The sequence below is a fragment of the Rhineura floridana genome, chromosome 9, assembly GCF_030035675.1.
Source record: "Rhineura floridana isolate rRhiFlo1 chromosome 9, rRhiFlo1.hap2, whole genome shotgun sequence".
NCBI classification, from domain to species: domain Eukaryota; kingdom Metazoa; phylum Chordata; class Lepidosauria; order Squamata; family Rhineuridae; genus Rhineura; species Rhineura floridana.
This window is the reverse complement of record NC_084488.1, coordinates 96,694,678-96,718,945: the sequence shown is the minus strand read 5'-3', so window position 1 is coordinate 96,718,945 and position 24,268 is coordinate 96,694,678. Positions and strand designations below refer to the sequence as shown.

The 24,268-nt window shown below is 41.5% G+C and overlaps 1 protein-coding gene across 7 annotated transcripts in view; it reads right to left on the bottom strand.

Moving 5' to 3' along the window:
- PPP3CA (protein phosphatase 3 catalytic subunit alpha) overlaps positions 1 to 24,268 on the bottom strand; it is a 272,066-nt gene that overhangs the window by 59,124 nt on the left and 188,674 nt on the right. For all 7 annotated transcript variants that reach the window (XM_061582856.1, XM_061582852.1, XM_061582855.1 and 4 more), the window contains 3 exons: positions 21,286 to 21,397; positions 18,326 to 18,471; positions 7,952 to 8,091 (listed from right to left, as the gene is read on the bottom strand). In XM_061582856.1, coding sequence (XP_061438840.1) covers positions 7,952 to 8,091; positions 18,326 to 18,471; positions 21,286 to 21,397 — 398 coding nt within the window. The remainder of the gene's footprint in view (positions 1 to 7,951; positions 8,092 to 18,325; positions 18,472 to 21,285; positions 21,398 to 24,268) is intronic.

The following is a 24,268-nucleotide window of genomic DNA, read 5'->3' as shown; positions in this document are numbered from 1 at the left end:
ATCAGTCACTGATGTGGAAGGTTTTCATTCAACTGGGTATATACATTTATTTATTTATTATCATTTATTTATTTTATTTATTAGATTTATATCCTGCCCTTCATCCCAGTAAGAGCCCAGGGCAGCAAACAAAAGCACTAAAAACACTCTAAAAACAGTCTTAAAAATATATTACAACAAAACATCCTTAAAAACATATTAAAACAAAACATCTTTTAAAAAGCCCCATCTTTTAAAAAAAGCTTTAAACACATATTGAAAAGCAATTCCAACACAGACGCGGACTGGGATAAGGTCTCTACTTAAAAAGCTTGTTGAAAGAGGAAGGTCTTCAGTAGGCGTCCAAAAGATAACAAGAGATGGCGCCTGTTTAATATTTGAGGGGAGGGAATTCCAAAGGGTAGGTGCCACTACACTAAAAGTCCACTTCCTATGTTGTGCAGAACGGGCCTGCTGATAAGATGATATCTGCAGGAGGTCCTCACCTACATAAAGTAAGCAATGCAAGATGTTACAGTGAGACGTGAACAATCATCACACAGAACTGGCATCTCATACTAGTTTGATAAAATGTAGACCAGCCTCAAAGCACTTTTGAAAAGGTAAAGACAAGAGGTTCATAATTCAATGTTTATGGACAACATCTTTGTTTCATAGGTAAGGATTTTTTTATCATCATGAAATGTAGATTTAATTAATCCAAAAGCCCGCCCCTTCAATGAATTCACAAACTAAATTTCAAGTGACTGCATTTTAACTGAATCAAAATGGTTTTAGGTAGGTAGATGTTTCCTACATTATTCATTCCACAAAAATTCTGCTGCCTTTAGAGAGAGAGAGGGAAAAAAAGGGGGTATCAATCTTCTATTTCTGTCTCAACATCAACACTGCGAACACACTTAGCAGCTACTTAAACCTCCATGGGCACTTCACATTTTGCTAACACAGGAAGCTAAATATTTAGAACCACATATAGGATTTATGTGACTTTGTCTACAAACTGCAATTCTCCATCTCTAGAGACAAGGGATGGGGCCAAGAGAAGTTAAGTAGGGAAAGGTAAAATTCTTCATTTCATTGAAATTTCAATAGACTCAGAATTAGTCAAAAGTCTTGTGCAAGTGAGCTGCACCTCTTCTTTCAACAGTAGCAGCAAGTGCATGAAATCAACAGAGCTGTGGGTGTATGAACACAGGAAAGCCGTGTTGTTTAGGTCCAGACTAGTTCTGTAATATGATATACTTTGTCATAACTCCAGATATGTTTTCTGTTTGATAGATTTCAGGTAATGATTACTAAGAATACTAACCATATAAACTGAATTAGCATATGGTATTTTATAAAATGCTGAATAACATCTGTGTATGTTCTATATTGGAGGAAGAAATATCAATAATTTACTGTAAGGACAGAATATGGAGAAACCAATTGGTTCCCCGTCGGACAGGGTGTGAGACAGGGGTGTATTTTATTACCCTATTTGTTTAATCTATACGCAGAACATATCATACGGAAAGCGGGATTGGACCAAGATGAAGGAGGTGTAAAAATTGGAGGGAGAAATATCGATTTAAGATATGCAGACGATACCATACTACTAGCAGAAACCAGTAATGATTTGAAACGAATGCTGATGAAAGTTAGAGGAAAGCACAAAGCAGGACTACAGCTGAATGTCAAAAAGACTAAAGTAATGACAACCGAAGATTCATGTAACTTTAAAGTTGACAATGAGGACATTGAACTTGTCTAGGATTATCAATACGTTGGCACAGTCATTAACCAAAATGGAGACAATAGTCAAGAAAACAGAAGAAGGCAAGGACTGGGGAGGGCAGCTATGAGAGAACTAAAAAAGGTTCTCAAATGCAAATTTGTATCACTAAACACTAAAGTCAGGATCATTCAGTCCATGGTATTCTTGATCTCTATGTATGGACGTGAAAGGTGGACAGTGAAAAACCTGATAAGAGAAAAATCAATTCATTTGAAATGTGGTGTTGGAGGAGAGCTTTGTGGATACCACGACTGCAAAAAAGATCTATAATTGGGTGTTAGAACAAATTAAACCAGAACTGTCACTAGAAGCTAAAATGATGAAACTGAGGTTATCATACTTTGGACACATCATGAGAAGACATGATTCACTAGAAAAGATAATAATGCTGGGAAAAACAGAAGGGAGTAGAAAAAGAGGAAGGCCACACAAGAGATGGATTGATTCCATAAAGGAAGCCACAGACCTGAACTTACAAGATCTGAACAGGGTAGTTCATGACAGATGCTCTTGGAGGTCACTGATTCATAGGGTCGCCATAAGTTGTAATCGACTTGAAGGCACATAACAACAAAGGGTAAAATCAGACCTCTACTGCCCTGCTTTTGCAAGAGTCTCTTACTTTACTTAACCACACTGGGTTAAATACTTTCTATGAATCTATTGCATGATACTAACATTATATTGAGGTAGCTATGGTAACTGGCTTTAGTTATATAACCAAGGAAGCTGCTAGTAACATGAAATAAAGAGGAAGATTTTAGATACAGTTCTACCAGTAGTTGAAAAAAGTCTATTAATTTGCAATTTCTGACAAACACTTCCCTTTCACTGCAGGCAACTGATACGGAATAGTGCAGTAGATCTTTTTTTTTAAAAAAAGTTATCAAATTAACTGTCATGTGTGTTAAAAGAACAATGTTGTCAGTATTATAAAGCAAATAATACAAACAGAAGGCATATTTCCTGTGCACCCCTTTTGTTACTTGCATCTTTGCCTTATCAAAAAAGGTACAGCCTTAATATATTGAAGTTCATTTTGGCTGAAACATAAACTAGTTGAAAACGGCTCCACTTACGGCTGCAAGTGTATGCTCTGTGATTACTATCCTATGCATGCTTACTTTGAATTAAGTACCACTGTGTTCAATGAGGCTTACTCCCAAGTGAGTGGGCAGAGGAGCCCAGGGTTAGTTCCGCTGAAGCTCAGGATACTTCCAGTATGGAGGAGGTTAAATTAAGGCAAACTATTGAGCCCGGCAGGCAGGTGAAGTGGAAGCAGTGTATTGAGAGGCAGAGAAGCAGTTTGGGGTTGTTTAGTGACATCTTCATTCAGGAGTGCTGTTAGTCACTCCCTTCACCCTTTTCTCAGAAGCCCAACTGGCCTCAGCTAGAAGTCAGGCATTTAGTGTCTCCAATCCCATGCTGTGGACTACTCTTCCAGCAGAGATTCAGCAGACATCCTTCCTGCTGACTTTCAAATGTCAAGTTTTTGTTTTAATGCCAACAGGCCTATTCAGTTGTTTAATTCCATTTTTTTTTTAGATGAGCCAGTCATTTTTGTGATTTTGTATTGTTTAGTAGTATTTTTTGTTTTATTGTATTGTATTGTATTGATTTTATTGTATATGCATATACAATATGCAGTTTGGGTGTGCTCCTGGACTCAGCATTACATTTGGAGTCCCAGGTTTCTGCAGTGGCCAGGAGTGCTTTTGCACAATTAAGATTAGTGCGCCAACTGCGCACATTCCTTGAGTTGTCTGATCTGGCCACAGTGACACATGCCTTAGTTACATCCCGTTTAGATTACTGTAATGCGCTCTGCGTGGGGCTGCCTCTGAAGACTGTTCGGAAACTTCAGTTGGTACAACGTGCTGCAGCCAGAATGTTAACTGGGACTGGTTACAGGGACCGTACTACCCCCCTGTTAAAAAAGCTCCACTGGTTGCCAGTCTGTTTCCAGACACAATTCAGAGTGCTGGTGTTGACCTATAAAGCCCTGTACGGCTTAAGGCCAGGCTATTTATCCCCATATGAGCCTGCCCGGGCCCTGAGATCCTCAGGAGAGGCCCTTCTCTCAATACCCACATCTTCTCAAGTACGACTAGTGGGGACACGTGAGAGGGCCTTCTCGGTGGCTGCCCCTAGGCTTTGGAATTCCCTTCCTAGGGAGGTAAGAATGACCCCCCCTTTGCAGTCCTTCCGCCGACAGGCAAAGACCTTCCTATTCCAACAAGCCTTTGGAATTGAAGGCTAAGGATAGGGTGTGAAGGGTGCTGCATTGCTAATGTCTATTATATCATTTTTAAACTAGTTTGAACTTTTTTAGCTATATGTGTGTATGGTTTTAATATTGGAAATAGTTTAATCTTATTTTAATGTAGACTTTGTATGTTTTTAATTATATGTATTTTTTATCTGGAAGCCGCCATGAGTTCCAGTTTTGGAAAAATTGTGGGGTATAAATAAAGATAATAATAATAATAATATTGGTGTGTACAACCTTGATGTTTTATGTGAGTGGGCAGTTGTGATGCTCCATGTTTATATCTTACAATGTTTTATGCTTGTGTATTCTGATATTTATGTTAAGAGTTGACATTAGAATGTTTAAAGTAAGTGGTGAGTTGTGGAAGGGGGAATGAGTGAACTGAAGAACACGATTCCATATGCCGTGGACACAGGAAGTGGGCCAGAGTCGGCCAGTTGCATCCCGGTCCGGTGGGATCGGTTTCAGCCTCTTCCCTCTGAGGAAGTGGACAAGGTGCTCTCTACTGTGAGGCCGACTACCTGTCTAGTTGACCCTTGCCCTACGTGGCTCATTGTGAGCTGCAAAGAGAGACTGAGCGAAGGGATCAAGGCAATGGTGAATGCTTCCTTGGAAGAGGGTGCACTGCCATTAGCCCTTAAGGAGGCAGTAATCAAGCCCATTCTGAAAAAGTCCTCCTTGGATCCCCAAGAGTTGAACAACTTTCGCCCAGTCTCTAATCTACCATTTTTGGGCAAGGTGATCGAGCGAGTGGTGGCCACACAGCTACAGTCACACTTGGATGAAGCAGATTATTTAGATCCATTCCAATCGGGCTTCAGGACTGGACATGGAACTGAAACAGCCTTGGTCGCTCTGGTGGATGATTTGAGGAGGGCGTTGGATAGGGGAGAACATGCCTTCCTCATCCTCCTGGATCTCTCAGCGGCTTTCAATACCGTTGACCACGGTATCCTCTTGGATCGCCTGGAGGGAATGGGAATAGGGGGCACTGTTTTACGGTGGTTCCGTTCCTATCTCTCAGACAGGCACCAACGGGTAGCACTGGGAGATGAGGTTTCAGACCCTTGGTCTCTCAATTGTGGTGTGCCACAGGGTTCTATCTTCTCTCCCATGCTATTTAATATCTATGTAAAGCCGCTGGGGGCCATCATCAGGAGATTTGGGTTGCAGTGTCACCTGGCTATGCTCCCAGGCATTTTAATGTTTAATGTTTATAATTTCTTAAACTTTTATACTTTGTTTAATATATTATTTTGTTTGTTGCTTGTGTTTATCGTCTGTAATCTGATTTTATTGTGATACCTGTATTTTAACCTTTTTGTACACCGCCCAGAGAGCTACTTGCTATGGGCGGTTTATAAATGGAACAAAATAAATAAATAAATAAATAAATATGCGGATGACACTCAGCTCTATCTCTCTTTTAAGTCCTCGCCAGAGTTGGCTGTGGATACCATTTCCAAGTGCCTGGAGTCCATAAGTGAATGGATGGGAGGTAATAGGCTGAAACTGAACCCCACAAATGATCACAGTCTAACATTTTAACTACATTATATGTAGCAACAGGACTGCTTTCACACTGCACTTTATTCCATTATTCTGATGATTTCTTACCTGGTAATTTGTGCATTATATTTGATCTTTCACATGACATACAAGCTAGTTCCAGAAATCTTGTGGAATATAGTGCAAGTTTAGTGCTAATTTTCATGATAAATAATACCAGAAATAACCTGTTTGCAAGCCTGGGAACCCAGAATATTGCAGAAGTTTTTTCCTAGCTGTAGCTGCTTATGTGACAGGCATCCCAGCATACAGTGCACTCTCACCCTTTGGGCGTGCAGGCTTGTTTGCCTGACAACAATTGTACTGGTATTCTGGTTTAGGCATGGATAGCAGCAATTTTCCCCACATACCCATGTTTATACAACCAAAAAAAAAGAAAGTCAGATGCTAAAGGGAGAAGGGCTGCATGGTGATGGAATGAGATCTTAGACCTCCTACACAGTGGAGAACAGAGCATGCATGTGCATTACAGGTGAGAGAAAAACAAGATGTTTATTGCAACCGTGTGAAATGTCGTTATATCGGCTGAAAAAGCTACTATTTCTTAATGAAACAGGTACTATAGCGTAAAAGGAATTTTTGAAATCAGGACAAACGAGCTACCATTTTAATCTATTAAAGTGATGCAATAAGCCCCATGTCTGAAAGCAGCCTAGGTCCATTTTGTGTATGTTAGGGCAGGAACAGCCAATGTGGTGGCCTCCAGAGACTACAACTCCATCAGTCCTAGCTAGCATGGCCAAATAAGGGGTGAATGGGTGTTGCAGTCAACATGCTGCCCTGGGCTCCTACTGGGAGGAAGGGCGGGATATAAATCCAATAATCATCATCATCTGGAAGGCATAATGTTGTGTTAGGGCCATAATGATAAAAAGCTAAGTGTAACATTCCAGAACTCTCTTGATACTCAGATGCAGAAGTACTAGAAGTAACTAGGCAGTCTTTCAACTGACTTACTAATACTATCTTGCCCCTTCAGGAACTCATTAGAAGCTTACCCATGCCTCTTGTCCACATCCGAGGCAAAGCCCTGCTTTGTGTAATATAAATTTACAATGAGAAAACCTGCAGATTTTGCAGTGTTTTCTAAAAAAATACAACTATGTCATTTCCCCCCTTCACCACCAAAAAACAGGTCACCAACCTCAGAAACATCACTTAAAGTAGTTGCTGTAACCATTATGCCCATGAACACATCAACAACAATGATAAGCATCATTGAAATAGTCTCCAATTTAAAAGTATTTCTTTGTAACCTGAAGCCTTTTTTATGGAAACATACATCACTAACCTTATTCCTGTTATATTAAAAAGCAGGTTTTAAAACTAAGACTTAAAATGCAATGATGGGACAAGGAATTTAGGCCATTTGGTAAAGCATGCTCTGTCCACAAAGGAAGTTCCAAAAGGGAATAGCAGGATCTGTCACCAACCAATTAGCCAACCGTATAAAGAATCTTCGCTGTATAATAATAACCATCCCTCTTGGTGAAGTGTCAAACCTTACCAGAACAAGTAGAAATCTTTGTAAATGGACTATATATACGCAGTTATAGCAAAATTCCCTGTCAGTGCACTTACAGGTAATTTTAGTGACTCTCCTCTGTGAATATGGTTTAATAATGCACAGTTTATGAAGTTTCCAATCATGTTAGCATTTGAAATCTTTAAACAATTAGCAAATGGGGAGGGACGGAAAATCTGTCACCCTCCAAGTTGTTGGACTCAACTCCCATTAGCCCCAGCCAGCATGGCCAATGATCAGGTATGATGGGAGGTGTAGTCCAGCAAATATCTGGAGGGCCACAGGTTCCCCAGCCTTGACTTAGGGCTTCACTAGATGGTGATTGGGGGGTGGACACTTAAAGCTTAGCATATGTAACTAGAGTATGTGAGCTTTGAACACCTTTCCTTTCCATGCTTTTCTTCCTGGCCATTTTCCCCTGGTGAAGATAACTTCTCAACTGATGATGAAGTCCCATTGCAAGAAAAACAATTAAGGAGAAGGAATGTCAGAGCTAAAAGTAGATGTAGGGAGAAAGGTTCAGCTTCCCCTCTTTCCTCTGCTCCATTTTAAATGTCCTTCCTTCCACTCCTCCTTGGAGTCTATACGCATTTAAGATTAAACAGAACCACACTAGGTACACATGCTGTTTAAACACATAAGAGAAAATATGTTTTTTAGGCAGGGAGTCAACAAAAAAATGCAGAAAACCAAGATCTATACACCCCAAAGGCAGAATTATGATGGTTTACCAAACAACATTTGACAGACCCACAGAGCCCTTCAAGCTAATCAGCAGAGACTGTTTTAAACAAGAAAGCATCCTTACCTGTAGAAGTATGAACATCCCCTGACTGTGTTGTGAGTGAAATGTTCCTGAGTCTTTTCATTTCCAAAGTCCTCTAGAGGATCTGACCACAGGATGTCACACATAGGCCCGTACGCAGGTGGTTCCTTGAATCGATCTAACTAAGAAAAAGAGAAGACAAAGCGAAAGGCTAAGGGTTAGATGTGAAGATTCTGTACTAACATTTAGGAACAGCACCATAAGTGCACAAGCACAAGCACAACACTGTACTTTGGTCTTGAGAGTCCCATCTCTCCCACCTCAGAACCACAAGAGTGTGGTTCCCTGGTACAACTTCACATTGGAACAATGATGAATGCTGGCTCAAATATGATGTGCAACCACAGAACACAGAATCAAAGAATAGCAGGGTTTGAAGGGAACTATAAGGGCATCGAGTCCAACCCCCTGCTCATTATTATTAACATTTATTACCTGCCCTTCATTCAAAGGTTCCAGGGCAGGTTACGACAATCTTAAAATACAGCATTTAAAACAATTAAAAACAACTTAGAATCACAAAATAGGGTGGTTTCTAAAAATATACATCTCAGGTGACAAAGGCCATGGTAAAGAGGTGCATCTTCAGCATTTGCTCAAAACTGTACAATGAAGTTGCCAGATGCACCTTGGTGGAGAGGGAGTTCCATAACTTAGGGGCCACCACAGAGACTGCCATCTCCCAAGCTTCTGAGGGTGGCGGAGCTACCAAAATGACCCCCTCTGCTGATCTCAATACCTCAGAGGGTCTCTAGGGAAGGAGGCAGATATTTGGGACCTAAGTACATAAATCATAGTCTACTTGACTTAAGTAGCATATTGAACAAACAAATCCTTTGCTGAACAGGAAATCTCCACTAACTATTCTCAGGTGGAGGTTTACTTCAGGGTCTTCACTGTGCCCAGGTCACGCTGTGGCTCACTACTTCACAGCATGGCATTCCTCTGGTAGGCTGAACTTAGTCACAATTGGGGGAGGAGGGTTGGTGGGTTATGCCTCCTAAGTTTATTTCTCTCCCTCCGCCCCAACATATCTCACTTGGGGGTCATAAATGAACTGGCAGATGGCAGTCTATCGGAGATTTAGAGAATAAATTGTTAAGAACCTTTATAACAGGGGTGGAGAGTCTTTGGCCCTCCTAATGTTGTTGAACTAAACTCCCATCAGCCCCAGTAAGCATGGTCAATGGCCAGGGATAATGAGAGTTGTATCTCAGCAACATCTGGAGGGCCATGACTGCTTTAGGAACTCACATAGCTCCTATCTACATAGTCCCACATCTTCATCTACATATCTCATCATGATTTCAGGTTCTTGATATAGCAACACATTATGGTTTGGATCCAAGAGGTGATGTTGTACAAGTGGAAAATACTTCTGCTCATATGGGTTTTTTTTGTCCTTTAAAAAAAATTATTTCCTATTTGACATCCTTGAGAGCTAGTCATTGTAGACCAGTGTTCTTCAACCTTGCCTCCCCAGAAATGATAGGACCACCAATCCCATCATGACTGATTATTGGAAAAAGCTGTGGGGATGTTGGGGGTTGGGGTCTAGCAACATCTGAGGACCCAAGGTTGAAGAACACTAGTGTAGACAACACTGAGCTAGACAAAGCATTGGTTTGACTCAGTATAAGATAGCTTCTTATGTTACTCTTCCTGCTTCAGCCAAGGCCATATGCCAAGGATACGTTTTGGGAGCTGTGCTTTTTAACTTGTTCATAAATGAACAAGAGTTACGAGAGAGCAGTGAAGTAGTCCAATTTGTTGATTATACCATGGTGATTAAATAAAAAATACACTGTGAAGCGTTCCTAAAGGATGTCTTCAATCTGAGTGGATGGGTAGTAAAATGGCAAATGCAATTCAATGTAAACAAATGTAAAGTGATGCACATTGGGGCATTCTAGTTTCCTAATTTCAGATATACACTCATGGGGTCTGAACTGGTGGCGACTGACCAAGAACAAGACCCTGGGTCATAGTGGATGGTTTGATTAAGTTATTGATTCTGAGTGCAGTAGATGTGAAAAAGGCAAATTCCATGCTAGGGATCATTAGAAAGGGATTGAAATTATAACTGCCAAAATCATAACACTGTTAGAAAACTCTACGGTGTGACTACACTTGAAATGCTGTGTACAGTTGCAGTTCCCTCACCTCAAAAAGGATATTGTAGCGCTAAAAAAAGGTTCAGAAAAGGGCAACTAAAATGATCAAGGGGACAGAGCCACTCCCCTATGAAGAAAGGTTGCAGCATTTGGGGCTTTTTAGTTGTGAGAAAAGGTGAGTAAGAGGGGACATGACAGAAGTGTATAAAATTATGCATGGCACGGAGAACATGAATAAAAAGAAGTCAGAACTCAGGGATACCCAATGAAGCATTACGCTGGAAGATTCAGGGCAAATAAATGGAAGCTCTTCTTCACAGGAAACTGTTAAACTATGGAATTTGAACTATGAAAAAGGCAGTGCTGGCCACCACCTTGGATGATTTTTACAGAGGATTAGGCAAAATCATGGAGGATAAGGCTATCAATGGCTATAAGCTATTATGGCTTTGTTCTACCTCCACTACTGGAGACAGTATACCTCTGAATACCAGTTTCCAAGAAATCACTAGTGAGGAGAATCCTGTTGTACTCAGGTCCTGCTTGTGGGTTTTCCCATAGGCATTTGGTTGGACATTGTGAGAACAGGATGCTGGACTAGAAGAGCCTTTGGCCTGATTTAATAGGACTACTCCTATGTTCTAATGACATACTATTTTTGACGTTCCCCAAGCCTCTGGGGTAAATTATCAGAGACTCAGGGCAAATGGAAAGAAGGAGTGAGGAAGTCCAAATCTATAAACACAGTTCTGCTCCATTTATTTAGAAAATTCATATCCCACTTTTCCACTGTAACCAAACTAACACGGGCTTACAACTTGAACTCAAGCACATTAAAATTAGTAATATCATAAAAAAGTTAAAAAGCAACCGAGTTAAAACAAGAAACTGCCTTGTGGCTCAGAAGGCAGTATCCAAGACTATAACGCTAGATGATGACATGACCAGAGGTATCAGATATTATTCTATATGTGCTATCAAAAATCCACGAACATTGACATTCCCCTGAAGTGCCTACCTTTAGAAAGGGAAGAAGGAAGACTTAGAAAACATTGGTAGGTTATTAGAAATCCTTATCTTGGATCTTAACATTCGAATTTTGACAAAAAACATGGAGGAGTGGAAGATAGTGATGATTCAGTTTGCATTTAAAGGTGATCCTACTAAATTCACACTTGCTGAATCAATAAGCAAACTGAAACACAGCCATCCTTCAAAATTTGCACTTCTCTGAATTTGCAATACAGTTCTCCAGCCTAGTAATGTATACAAAAATGCATATACTGGGGTGCATAAAAATTCATACAAAACATACAAAAATGCATTATATTTATATTAAAGAAAATTGTTCTCCAAACATGTGTATATTAGGTAATAATGAATATAAAATATGTGCATATTAGGAGAAAATGCACTAAATTGCTGATAAATTTTCATGAGGATTTTTAAAAAGAAAATTGCAAATGGATGTGGAAATGTGGACAGCTGAATTAAGATTGGAAAAATGAGAAACTGAAACTGACTGATTTACCCATCCCTAGTGGAAGAAAAAACCTGAAACTTCACAAGGCATTAGGAGCTACTTCTCTTCAGGAAAGAGCCTTGGAGGAACACAACTGCCACATTCCTCAGTGACTGTCTTATTCTACCTTAGACAGCACCAAAGCCAAGTATAAATACTATCCTCTACTCTTTCTATCCTCCGCCTTTAAAAAGAATCTGAAAAGTTCTCCTTAGTTTACACAGAAAAGCACCCCAGTTGGGGAACAAAAGAGCAATAGAGCAGTTAACTGCCTCGTGCTCCAGCCACCCAGCATAATAAATGATGATGATGCCGATGAAGATGCTACTCACACTCATGCTTAAAGGTCTTGGTGGTCTTACTAGGAACTGCTGGTGGGCTGCTCTCCTCATAAATAGTTGGAACTGAAGTTAGAGCAATACTGAGAAATCCAGAATTCTTATATACTTGTGTAAGAGTCTGGTATTTCATTTGGAGACCTGTAATTCTTGTACATTTACATGGGTTCTAGCTCACCTGGCAACAATGAACTAAAAACCAGCTAGCCCAACTTCATTATTACAGACAATATTTATAAAGTCCTAGAGACAAAAGTTCATGGACAGAGCAGTGCTAAAGGTTAAGAAATTCTGTCCTGGGGAAAAATAGCTTGAGATAGTCCCAAAGCACATCTCTCTTGGTACTATTAAAGGCCTTCTCCTTGATTGTACTGATCTTCTCCCATGTGGTTTCTCTGCAACAGGAGTTTGAAGAGAATTCTTACATCTGTCATGGGTGAGGTGTGTTTATGCATGGGGCCAGCTCTACCTTCAGGCACAGAGAGATGACCATCTTGGATGGCAGATGTGGGGAGAGGGCAGCAGCAATAGGCTCCTGGCTGTCCCCAGTAGTGTAGTGGCAAATTCAGAAGTGCAGAGTCCCTTCATAATAGTCACAGTCATGCCCCCTGCTAAGTTATTTATTTATTTTATTAAATTTATATCCCGCCCTTCCTCCCAGTAGGCGCCCAGGTTATACAATCTTCTAACATTATAGAGTATTCTGGCCAAGCTTGAATACTACTTTCTGCTTCTCTATTACTGTCACCATTTGACTGTCCTTTCTCACTGTCAGGTATAATAATTGAATTACTGAATTCAGTGTCTACCTGCTGAAAGAGTCTTCCCAGTGGCTAACTCATCTCCTTTCACTCTGATTGGCTCCAATCAGCAGGAAAGGACAAGCAAGCAATTTAGATAACTCTTCTCAGTGGCTAACACACTCCCCTTCCATGCTGATTGGCTGATAGGACACTGAAGACATAGGGACCCGCTGGGACCTGGCTCCCCAAAAAGGGGCCTAAGATTCTCCCCCCCCCAAGACTCTGGACAACTACACAGCTGACCGTCCCTCTTAAGCCCCTGGTCATTCCCTTCTTTTAGAGGACACAGCCATGTATGGTATGCAGCATGTCTTGACACCCATAATCTAGCCTGCTGCTTCAGGTGTGGTGGACTATCTTATCACCCGTGTTAAAATAAGATTCAATATGCAGTCCAGTCAGGTTCTGACCATGGATTGGGGGGGAGCGTCTTGTCCATTGCCTCAGGCAGCAAAATGTTTTAGGCTGGCCCTGTTCATGCATGTTCACAAAGGCATTTTTAAAGCCATCAAACTCAATAAAATTCTAAATAATTGGTGTAGTTACAGACTCCAGGCTGTTTAAAAGAGTTCTTCCTGCATGAATGCCGCTGATTGTGTTTGGATTCAACCCCAAACTATAGTGTTACATGCATGAACATGACCTCTATTCTCCTTTCCTCCTCCAACATGGCTGCAAAGAGACTTAAAATTGCATTTTATCAATTCTGCTTCCAGAGACAATGTAAATCTGTATCACAAAAAGCTCTGAACTGTGTCTACAAATTAGGCTTCATCCAACTTGCTCAACCCCCCCCCCCAAATTAAAGTCTTCTTTTTCTTCTTTACTAAATTTATATCCTGCCCTTCCTACCAGTAGGAGCCCAGGGCGGCAAACAAAAACACTGAAAACAGTATAACACATCATAACAACAGACATTAAAATATTTTAAACAAAACATATTAAAATAGAACATCTTCAAAAAATTTGTTTTTTTTTTAAAGCTTTTAAAACCTCTTAAAAGGCAATTCCAACACAGACGCAGACTGGGATAAAGTCTCTACTTAAAAGGCATGTTGAAAGAGGAAGGTCTTCAGTAGGCACCAAAAAGATAATAGAGACAGCACCCCTATTATCTTTGGCATCAAAAGCCGCTGAGAGATCAAGTAAGAATAACAGGGTCACACTCCCCCTGTCCTTCTCCTGATAAAAGTCATCCATTAGGGCAACTAAGGCTGATTCAGCCCCATAACCAGGCCTGAACCCAGATTGGAATGGGTCAAGATAATCTGTTTCATCCAAGAGTACTTGCAATTGCTCCCCCACAACCCTCTTGATCACCTTCCCTAAAATGGGAGTATTTGCAACCAGGTGATAGTTGTCACAAACCAATGGGTCCAGGGTGGGCTTTTTCAGGAACAGTCAGATCACCAACTATTTCAGGGTGGCTGGAACCACTCCCTCCTGCAATGATGCATTGACCACACCCTGGATCCACTTCATCAACCCCCCTTGGCAAGCTTTAATAAGCCAAGAAATGCAAGGATCGAGAGGACACATTGCTGGCCACATCATCACAAGCACCTTGTCCATGTCATCAGGCCACATCAACTGAAACCAATCCTGAGAAGTTGCAGCACACATTGCACTGGACAACTCATTGGGGACTACACTAGATGTGGACAGGCCATCAAGATTGCTACAAAGGCAAGCAACTTTACCCTCAAAATGCCTTGCAAACAATTCACAGCAGGCCTCCAAAGGATCAAAAACTCAATTTCCTGGAGTTGATGTCAACAGACCCCTGACAATAAAGAAAAGCTCCACTGGATGAAGATGTGATGGTGGCAGAGAAGTGGGCCTTCTTTGCAGCCCTCACTGCCACACACTAGGTATTGTTACGATGTCCGCCTCACAGCATGACTTTTGCCATTTGCGCTCTAACCGTCATCCAGCCTGTTTCATTGCCCTTAGCTCACTGGGGTACCAAGGTGCAAACCGGTGCCACAATGCCAGAGAGGGTGGTCGGGGGAACCATGTCAAGAGCCCAATGCGCCTCATTGTTCCACAGCTCGACAAGGACTTCAACAGGGTCTCCTGCTCTATCTACTTGGAACTCCCCCTGTGGATTCGATTAGTCTCCGGGGGCGGACCATCTTAATCTGTTCACCCTCCCTGCAGGGGAGGATAGAAACCATAAGTCTAAACTTCACCAGGAAGTGGTCTGACCATGACCACCCCCCCCATTTCCAGACCACCCCTTACTCCATCTGGAGCAAAAATCAAGTCAAGGGTCAGCCCTGTGCTTCAAGCTTGTGACACCCTGAGACAGCCCAATGGTTGTCATTGAGACCATGAAGTCCTGAGCCGCAACACTAGAGGCAGCCTCAGCATGGACATTGAAATCTCCCAGGACTAGCGTTCTGGGCTCCTCCAATACCACAGCTGAGATGGCCTCCGTCAGCTTGGTCAGAGAAACTGCTGGGCAGCAGGGTGGACGGTACACCAGCAGCAACCCTAGTTTATTGCCTCCTTAGCCCAACACCAGGTGCAGACCCTCACAGCCAGCTCCAAGACAGAGTGGTTTACTGGTGACAGTGAACACAGCAACCCCCCCTCCACCCCTACAACCTGTGCCGGTGTTGCACCAAGTATCCAGGTGGTCAAACTTGGTCAGATCAACTCCTTCCAGATCACCCACCCAGATTTCGGTAATGCACACCAAATCGGCACCCTGATCCATGATCAAACTATGGAAGAGTGTGGTCTTATTGTGTATCAATCTGGCATTAAACAACAGCACACACAGGCCAGTGGGCACAGCAGATGAGCAACAAGGAACCTGTCCATGGGAGGAGTGGGAGACAGGAACAAGGTGTAAACACCTTGCCTTCGACGTCTATGGTAGCTCACCACCTCCCCATAGCTATACCTCCCTCCATTCAGGATCACTGAAACTGTGGAGGCATCACCCATGTCCTTCTTACAAAGACTCCTCCTAAACACCTGATATGGACTCAACAAGAGCCCACCAACAAAACCTATCTGAACTAATTATCCCAGTAGGCCTCTGAGAGAATTGGGAACAGTCAGACCAACTCAATAACTTTCATACAGGGCACATCTACTCCCCCCTCCCGACTCACACCCAGGGAGAGCCAGCCTTCTGCCAGTTACAGATTCTCACTCAAGAAATCTGGCAACTTTCTGCTATGATTCAGTTCACTGAATAGGCTCTCACCCTGCACAGGAATTACACAATCGCCTTCCAACTCGCTACCAATCTCCTCTAGATTTAGTAAAAAATAAAATGGAAAGGGGTATCACCCTCACCCTTGGGACTCCCTAAGGGATGACCCCTGTTGGTGGCGATCCTGCCGGTGGCCGACTACTGCCCAAGGACAGTCAAGCTTTTATGCCCCTGATGCAGCCAGGAGCTGATGCAAGAGGCTGCAAGATTGACTGCAGCCCCTCTTTGGATTCAGGGTCAGGCAGGGGGTTCCAGTCCTTACTGCACTTACCAGGGACCTCAGCTGTCTCGAGAGACAGCAACCCAGAGGAGCGAGCAAGGAAGCACCAAGATGCTCAAGTACTCACTCCCAGGGCAAGTCTTCTCCAGTCCCCCAGTGCTGCAGCTGTTCTTATAGTGAACACATACACCGTGTTCCATTACAGAAAGACACTATCCCTATTTAGGCATTTAAGATAAAAAGGCAGCAACTGTGTGAGGCAGGAGAGTGGGGCCACACTCACTTGCCTCACCCCCACTGTCATACCACACATCATTCACTCCCCAATACTATGCACATGTTTGGGAGCATGTCTGCAGCAAAGTAGCCTGCTAATATCCGTAGGCTGTTCCCTTTTAAGCTTTCAGCTCACAGGTTTACTGACATTTGATATGCTGCCCTATTGCAGACAAGCTTCCAAATATGCACACAGCATTGGGAATAGGCCAATGCAGGGCACAAGAGTACATAGCATGTGCAGAGTGAATATCTGTGGCTCTGCTTTCTTGCCTTGCACAATTAAAACTGTGTGTTTTGAACAGCCAAAAGAAGCTACTGAGAAAACCAAAGTTGAAGAAGCAAGCATCTCTGGATATCCCTTGCACTAAGAGGCTTCAGCTTGCATTCCATATCACATTTTGTTCATGGCTTTGACCATCATCTCCCAGATCCTCCAAAACTGCAGTAAATTACTGCTTTTGAAAAGAATCATATTTTCCAAAAGCGTTCTCTAGATTGTGGGTAATACACACAGTGATGTGTAATGGAAAATGTTGTGCTGTGCAAAAATTTTCATTTCTAAAAATCCACCCCTTCCTGGCAAACATTAAATGATAACATAATGAATAGCTATAATGCCAGTCAATTCAAGCAATTGTTTCTAGGTGACCCTCACTAGGAAGCATGCACGCTCATATAATATCAATGCATGGCTCTTTGACTATGATAAAATTACTATGTTCAGATTTCCATGCCTACATTTTTCTTAAAATGTAAACAATGCTTTTGAATAGTCATATCTCAAAACCATTAGCAAGCAATCTAATGAAACAATTTCCAAGCACATATTTGATTTTACTTGAAAAGAAATGTAAACCACATTAACACAGCAATCCTAACGAGGGGCCGAGTAGAGTGGCAGATCCTCTGCTGCATTCAAGGCCCTGCCAGCCAGGACAGACAGCTGGAGGCTCTCTCTCTCTCTTGCTACACCAGTTCCAGACAGGTGCCACTGAGGGGCCCAAGGACTGAACCACTTGGGGGATCTGCAGTGCTTAGGAACCAGCAAATCCCAAGCCACTGGTGCCCCCAAACAACCCATTTCAAGGCCTTTCTTCTGGCTTCCACTGGTGGAAGAAATACCAAGTGATAGCTTACTCCCTACGTCACTGAATCCACAACATTGTATTGTTTGAACATGACATAGGTCAAAAGGTTGGTAACCATTAGCATGCTAATCTAGATGAAGTGATCCATGTGGGGAAGCAGGCATCTGCAAACATTATTACTTGTTGGACCGGGAGCCCCAGATGTAAATTAGATTTGGATGTGCATGCCACCCCCACTTCCCTGCACACATATTCTGGCACAAATAGTCATGCAAAAATACCTGCATAACCATAGCTGGATCAGAGTAAATGACTAATGTATGGAAGTGAACTCAGTAGTAAATCTCATGGACACAATGAAATCAGTTTTTCAGGAAGCGAAATAAGAATCATACATTTAGTCCATTTCTGTAGGCTCCAATTAAATGAGTGAATTAAATACGTGAAGTTCAGTGAATAAGTGAATTAGGTAAGTGAAGTTTTTCCGTTTTTTTAGGATAACCACAAAAGAGTTGTCATGTAACAAATGCAAACATTCTGGATTGTCTACACTTAAATTCTACTTAGAGAAGACTCACTGTAAGTATGGACTTCAGTCATGTCTATTAATTTATATGAATCCACTCTGAGTACGACTAACAATAGATGCAACCTTTCCCTAATACATCTGCCATATATTAACAGTGGAAAAGTGGGAGATAGTTTTTGGTGCAAAGCAAAGTTTAATTTAGTGGCATTTTAGGTTCATGCTCTCCAAACTTACTTTTCTGATGTCATCTAAAGTGTTGATCTCTGGAGACAGGCCACCATGCACACACAGGAATTGTTGGTTCATCAGAGCAGCCAAGGGAAGGCAGTCAAAGGCATCCATGCAGGCGTCATACACACGTTCTGAATACTTTATTTTACCTTTTGGATAATAAGATATTATTAGACAAAAAATGTACTGATGAGGGGAAAAATATGTATTGAAGAGTTCAGACTCCTTTCTGTGGGCCTGTGAGAGCTAGCCTTGAGCCTCAAAGATGAACGTGTATTAATGCATTAATTTTCTCCTAAAATCCAGTATGTTTTCTGCACCCCTTTGCAAGTAAATAATTTATGGTCTTCCATATGAAGCGGCCCTTCATAGCATCACAGAGCCAGAAAGTAACAACTGGAGACATTAATGGTAGGGAGAGAGTTGCTGTCTCTAACAGGAATGCTCTTGTCCCACCACCACTCCATGCATCATTGGGCAAAAGCGTCCAGCATACATGCATATCCTCTTGTGGCTTGGTTGCTCTGATATTCATTATTCCTGATTCATGGGTCTTAGGCAAAGGACCTGACTGGCAGCTAAGACAGGCATTAGATGACTTTCTCCAGAAAATTATTTTCTCTAAATAATTTAGGCAGGTGGCCACTGAAGCAAAGGCATTTTCTGTAGTTGCATCCTGACTGTGGAATTATCTCATAAAGTAGATCTACCTGGCATCTCCATTACTTCCTTAGGCATCAGAGAAAGGCTGACCTGGTTTTGGTAGTTAATTTCAGTGGCTTAATTTGTTTTATTATACACAAGGCTTGCATGCTCAGTTTGGTCTGAAGATAGTGTACGGGCTTTTGAATTAGTCAGCTGAGCCTTTACTACACCACCACCATCATCATATCCTGCCCTTCACCCTAAGGGCCCAGGGTTGCAATCACAAGAGTAGGGTGGGTCCTAAAAATATACATCTCAAGAGTCGGAGACCAGGGCAAAGATAATGGCGATAATTTTTGGATAATGGCGTACTTTCATTCTGTTTGCTGTTTTGTTTTATGATTTTTTCAACTTTTTATGGATTCTGTTAAGCTTCCTTGATCACCATTTGGCAAAATTACAGCATACAAAGCTTCTAAATAAATAAATATCAAACATATTTTAAATTATGTAATAATCAATGCTAAATGTCATGAGTACTAATAAACATTTAAAGCCCCATTAAAAAAAACTACTAACATTTCTCTAGTCATCATAGAAGGTTTTTCCAAAGCACTTTAATTTCATTTTAGATTCTATCATACATTCTTCTGCCTTATGAAAGGGTAGGTCAGTGTAAAAATCTTAACCCCACAACTTTCTAATTATCTGCAGAAACATCATTAAGAAATGAATGAGACTGTTCAATTAATTTGAAATGTTAATTTACAAATATGCATATTAAAAACTCAGTAAATTATGTATCGTTCAAGTCAATTAATGTCATTGTACATCGTTCTGTAGATCATGTTTTCCCAATGTGGCCACTGTGGATTTTGATGCAGTTTCCAAGGCAGGAGTGTGGTGGTGGTGGTGGGAAGAGGACAACATAACAAAAAAGAGGTAGGCACCCAAATGGGAGAGACTATTTTTAGGAGCAGGAGAACCGCTGGTGATCCACCGGCCCCCAGGACCCAGAGGGAAATTACACCTCAGGAGGGGGGCATATTCATACCACACACTTATTATTTCCCAAAATTATAGATACTTCAGCCTTCGCCATACACAGCAGAGCTGTCCCCTAAAATACACATTTGTCCATGCCTAAGGGCCAAGGTACACATACACAGGTAGGAGCCATTAGTGCCAACAGGGACTTTTTCCCCTAAGGCTCCTAGCCCTGCTGGGCCAGGGTGGATGGGAAGAGCACTTCCATTTCAATCTCGGGTGCGTGTGTGAAGAAATAAGCCCTCCCTTCCCACATGTTAAGACCCTCCATGGCGCAGAGTGGTAAGCGGTGGTAACGCAGCCAAAGCTCTGCTCACGGCCGGAGTTCGATTCCAACGGAAGAAGTCGAATCTCTGGTAAAAGGGGTCAAGCTCCAATCAGCCTTCCATCCATCCATGGTCGGTAAAATGAGTACCTGGCATATGCTGGGGGATAAAGAAAGGCCGGGGAAGGAACTGGCAATCCCACCCCATATATACGGTCTGCCTAGTAAACGTCGCAAGACGTCACCCTAAGAGTCGGAAACGACTCGCACTGTAAGTGCGGGGCCACTTTTACCTTTTCCCACATGTTACCTTAACAGCTGAGAGTCAGGCTTCCCACCCTCTTAATTAGTTAAGGAAACACAATATACATAGCTGCCTTATCTAAGTGCACATCTATTGTGGCCCTAACATTCTTCTTCCAATTCTCAGGTGTAACATACTGTTCTGCTACCTTCCTGTAAGTCCCAAAGCATGTTGATTCCTCTTTGCTGGCAGAGCCACTTTGCTGCTGTCCCCAACCCTCCAGTGAAGTGATATCACTGTGTCAGAACTCTTAAAACAGGACACGTGCTATTCTGTTTGGAATATGATTACTTTACTCAAAAACCAAAAGAGTCTGGAACAAATATGGAAGAGCAGAATAGAGTATGTAGAGCAACCTTTCCCAACCAGTGTGCCTCCAGATGTTGTTGGACCACAACTCCCATCTTTCCTGACCATTGCCAATGCTGGCTGAGGCTGATGGGAGTTGTGGTCCAACAACATCTGAAGGCACACTGGTTGGGAAAGGCTGATCTAGAGCAACAAGGAAAAGTTTGATACAATTTTAAGGACAAGGATCTTAAATACATTGTCTTCACATTACAGCTATTCACAAATCTAATTTCCTTTGAATTGAATGCAGGTTTAAAGACTGATTTTTGTTTACTTGTCTTAATCCTGAATTAGTGTTTACTGTCCCCAAAAGGAATATAAACAAAAGAAGTAATTCTGATTCATACTTACATTCTTGTTTAAATGTGAAATACTCTGTTAAATGTCTACATTCATGATTCCCACGCAGTAAAAACAGTGTTTTGGGATAAAGAATTTTCAAGGCCCACAAATACAGCACACACTGCAAAGAAAGAAGAAAAAAGGAAAGCTGATGAAGAGTCCATTCTGCTTTACAAAAAGGCAACATATATGGAATATTTTCTCATTTTAACGCCTGCACAGTCGGGGCTTACCTAAACTTTCAGATATTTTAAATAATTGTTTATTGTGCGTGTTCCAAAGCATCTTAGCTTAACTAGACATCATGATGTTTTAATATTTCTTAATGACTGAACAGTAACATTTATTTCTCCATAATTTGTCCCTGCTCTCTTCCTGAGATCTTCAAACCTGTGAAATACCACGGGTTTATTCACATGGGAGAATTACTTCATACTAAAGACATTGTTTTTACCTCCCTTTTCTATCTGCACCGTCCACAGTAAGGGCTCAGTGCCAGCTGCAAACACGGTGTTTTCTAATCACACTGAGGGAAAGGATCAATCATGCAGTTTCTTAATGATCACACCCTCTAATTTAAAAAACAACCTGGAAGTGCAATTTATTTGTATTTTCACTGGTACAATACAGCTGAAATACAAATCTTTGTTCGAGCAGTCTTTGCTATGCTTTTGTGCATAAGTTGGGAGAAAAGAAAAATAAGTCACTGTTTGCAGAATGGGGGAGAGGAAGTTGCTTGTCAGCCTAAAGGAAACGAAATGAATGAAGGGAGGAGGAGTATAGACTGAAGACTTTTTTCCTTCCCTTTTCATATTATCAGAGGATTGGGTTAGTATGGATTTACAGATGGAAAACTGATAGATTCTGTTTGACAGTAACATCATGTGAACCATGCTAATTAAAAGGGCATGTGAGTAGCACCAAACACATACTAAATCACTGTGTAGATGAGCCCCATATCAGGACAACAGAATCGATCTGGGTGGAATGGCCAACACCAACCAGCTAGGAATGCACACCATACAATTATCAGAATTTCCTAATAGTAGTTTAAACAGAGTATTTCATTAGCAAATGAATTCATTTGCAAAGCTATGTGATGAAAGAAAACTATTGCACTACATAAAAGCCACATTACACTACATATTAAAAATGTACAACATATTAAAGATTGTGGCTCAATTCAGATTTATTTATATTTTATATTATTAGTATATTTATATCCCCCTTTTCTTCCAAGGAGCTCAAGGTGGAGTACATGGTTCTCCCCATCCCAATCCAGAGCTTGGAAAAGTTACTTTTTTGAACTACAACTCCCATCAGCCCAATCCAGTGGCCATGCTGGCTGGGGCTGATGGGAGTTGTAGTTTAAAAAAGTAACTTTTCCAAGCTCTGATTTTATCCTTGTAACAGCTCTGTAAGGTAGGTGATGCTGAGAGATAGACACTTGTCCAAGGTCACCCACTGAGCTTCATAGATGAGTGGGAATTTGAACCCTGGTCTCCCAGATCCTAGTCCAACACTCTAACCACTACACCATTTTCATTTGTTCACCTTCGTAAACTACTCCTGTCTCCATGATCTTGAGGTGAAGCAATGACTAACTCTGGTTTGCCAAGGGATTGTGAGTTCAGACAACAGGAAATCCCACTTTGCAATATGCCAAACTCTCTGCTTTTTCCCGTTAAGCTCTTTGTAAAGGAGGACTTTTTTTCTGCTCTTTCGTAGGGAGCAAGAGAAGTTTGCAAACAAAAATTTACAGGGCCCATAGGGGTTCAGTGGGTTGCATGTTAGATTGATGAGGTGGCTCAACTGCAGAGGTGCAGAGCGCTCCACAGCTGGCTTCTAGTCCGGCCATTCTTCTGAGAAGGCAATGTTGTACAGTCACATGATCATTCCAGGAAGAAGAGTGGCCTGGCTAGAAACTGGTTGCAACGAGCTCTGCACTGCTGTGAGTGACTCTGGGACTTTCTCTAAATGCTGTCAGGATTAAAAAGACCCCCTCAGGCATATGGGTAAACTAAAAATGGACAAAAATATTTTTTTATTTAGAAATTTCATACACTGCCCTTCCTTTTCAAAGTGATCTTTGCTTCACCCCAGCATTCCTCAAATGGGCAATAATGCTGTGTGAAAGTTCGGCACAGCACTAGTAATCACAAGCTGTTGCTTACAAAACAGATATCCTAGTCTGACAGCCCCCTGCTGTGCCAAACTATGGTTTGTAAGCTAGGTATGTTCAGACAGTCCCATGGGCATTTTTTTCCCAAAGCTGAGATATAAATGTAACAAATACATAAGCAAAGCACACAAAACCATTATTTGGTTTTATAGCTCTCCGGCATTTTAGAATCTAACAAGTTATTCCTTTAATCTGCCTGCCAATTTCGAACCTTTAATAAGAATTGGGGAAGCTTTTGGAATTCTTTCTCTCTGTTTTATCTTATTGATGTTGGAGAGGATCAATCAAAATTTTCCATGCTTGTTAAAGACTAGTTTATCTCCTTAAATTGTATATGTATGGTCCAGTGGGTGGGGAGGAGGGAGTGTAATAGATTATGCAATCACCATTTAAATTCCACAAAGTTAAATAAGACTTGAGCAGAGAAAGGGAGAGGAATATTTGAATTGGAGAAAAAAGAAAGAAAAAAATGTAGCTTTTGAAGTTGCTCTCTTTTAAGTAGCCTTATAGCTACTCTTCTTGCCAAGTCATCTCTTTTTTTGATACTTGGGAAAAATGAGGACAAAGGCTTCCCACAGGCTTTATTTCATGCATGAGATGCTTACTAACAAAAGCTAGCATATTAACCCAGAGCACTCCTTCCAGTACATTGTAAAATTCAGAAGGAGGATTGTACATTTCCATAGGTAATAGAAACATCCAGAAACATACATTTAACAGACATTTTTGAGAAAGAACAAAAATGCTAGCTGGGGAGAAGACTGCAATTGTGTGAAACAGCCTTCTAACTTTGGAATGGGGGTGGGGAGG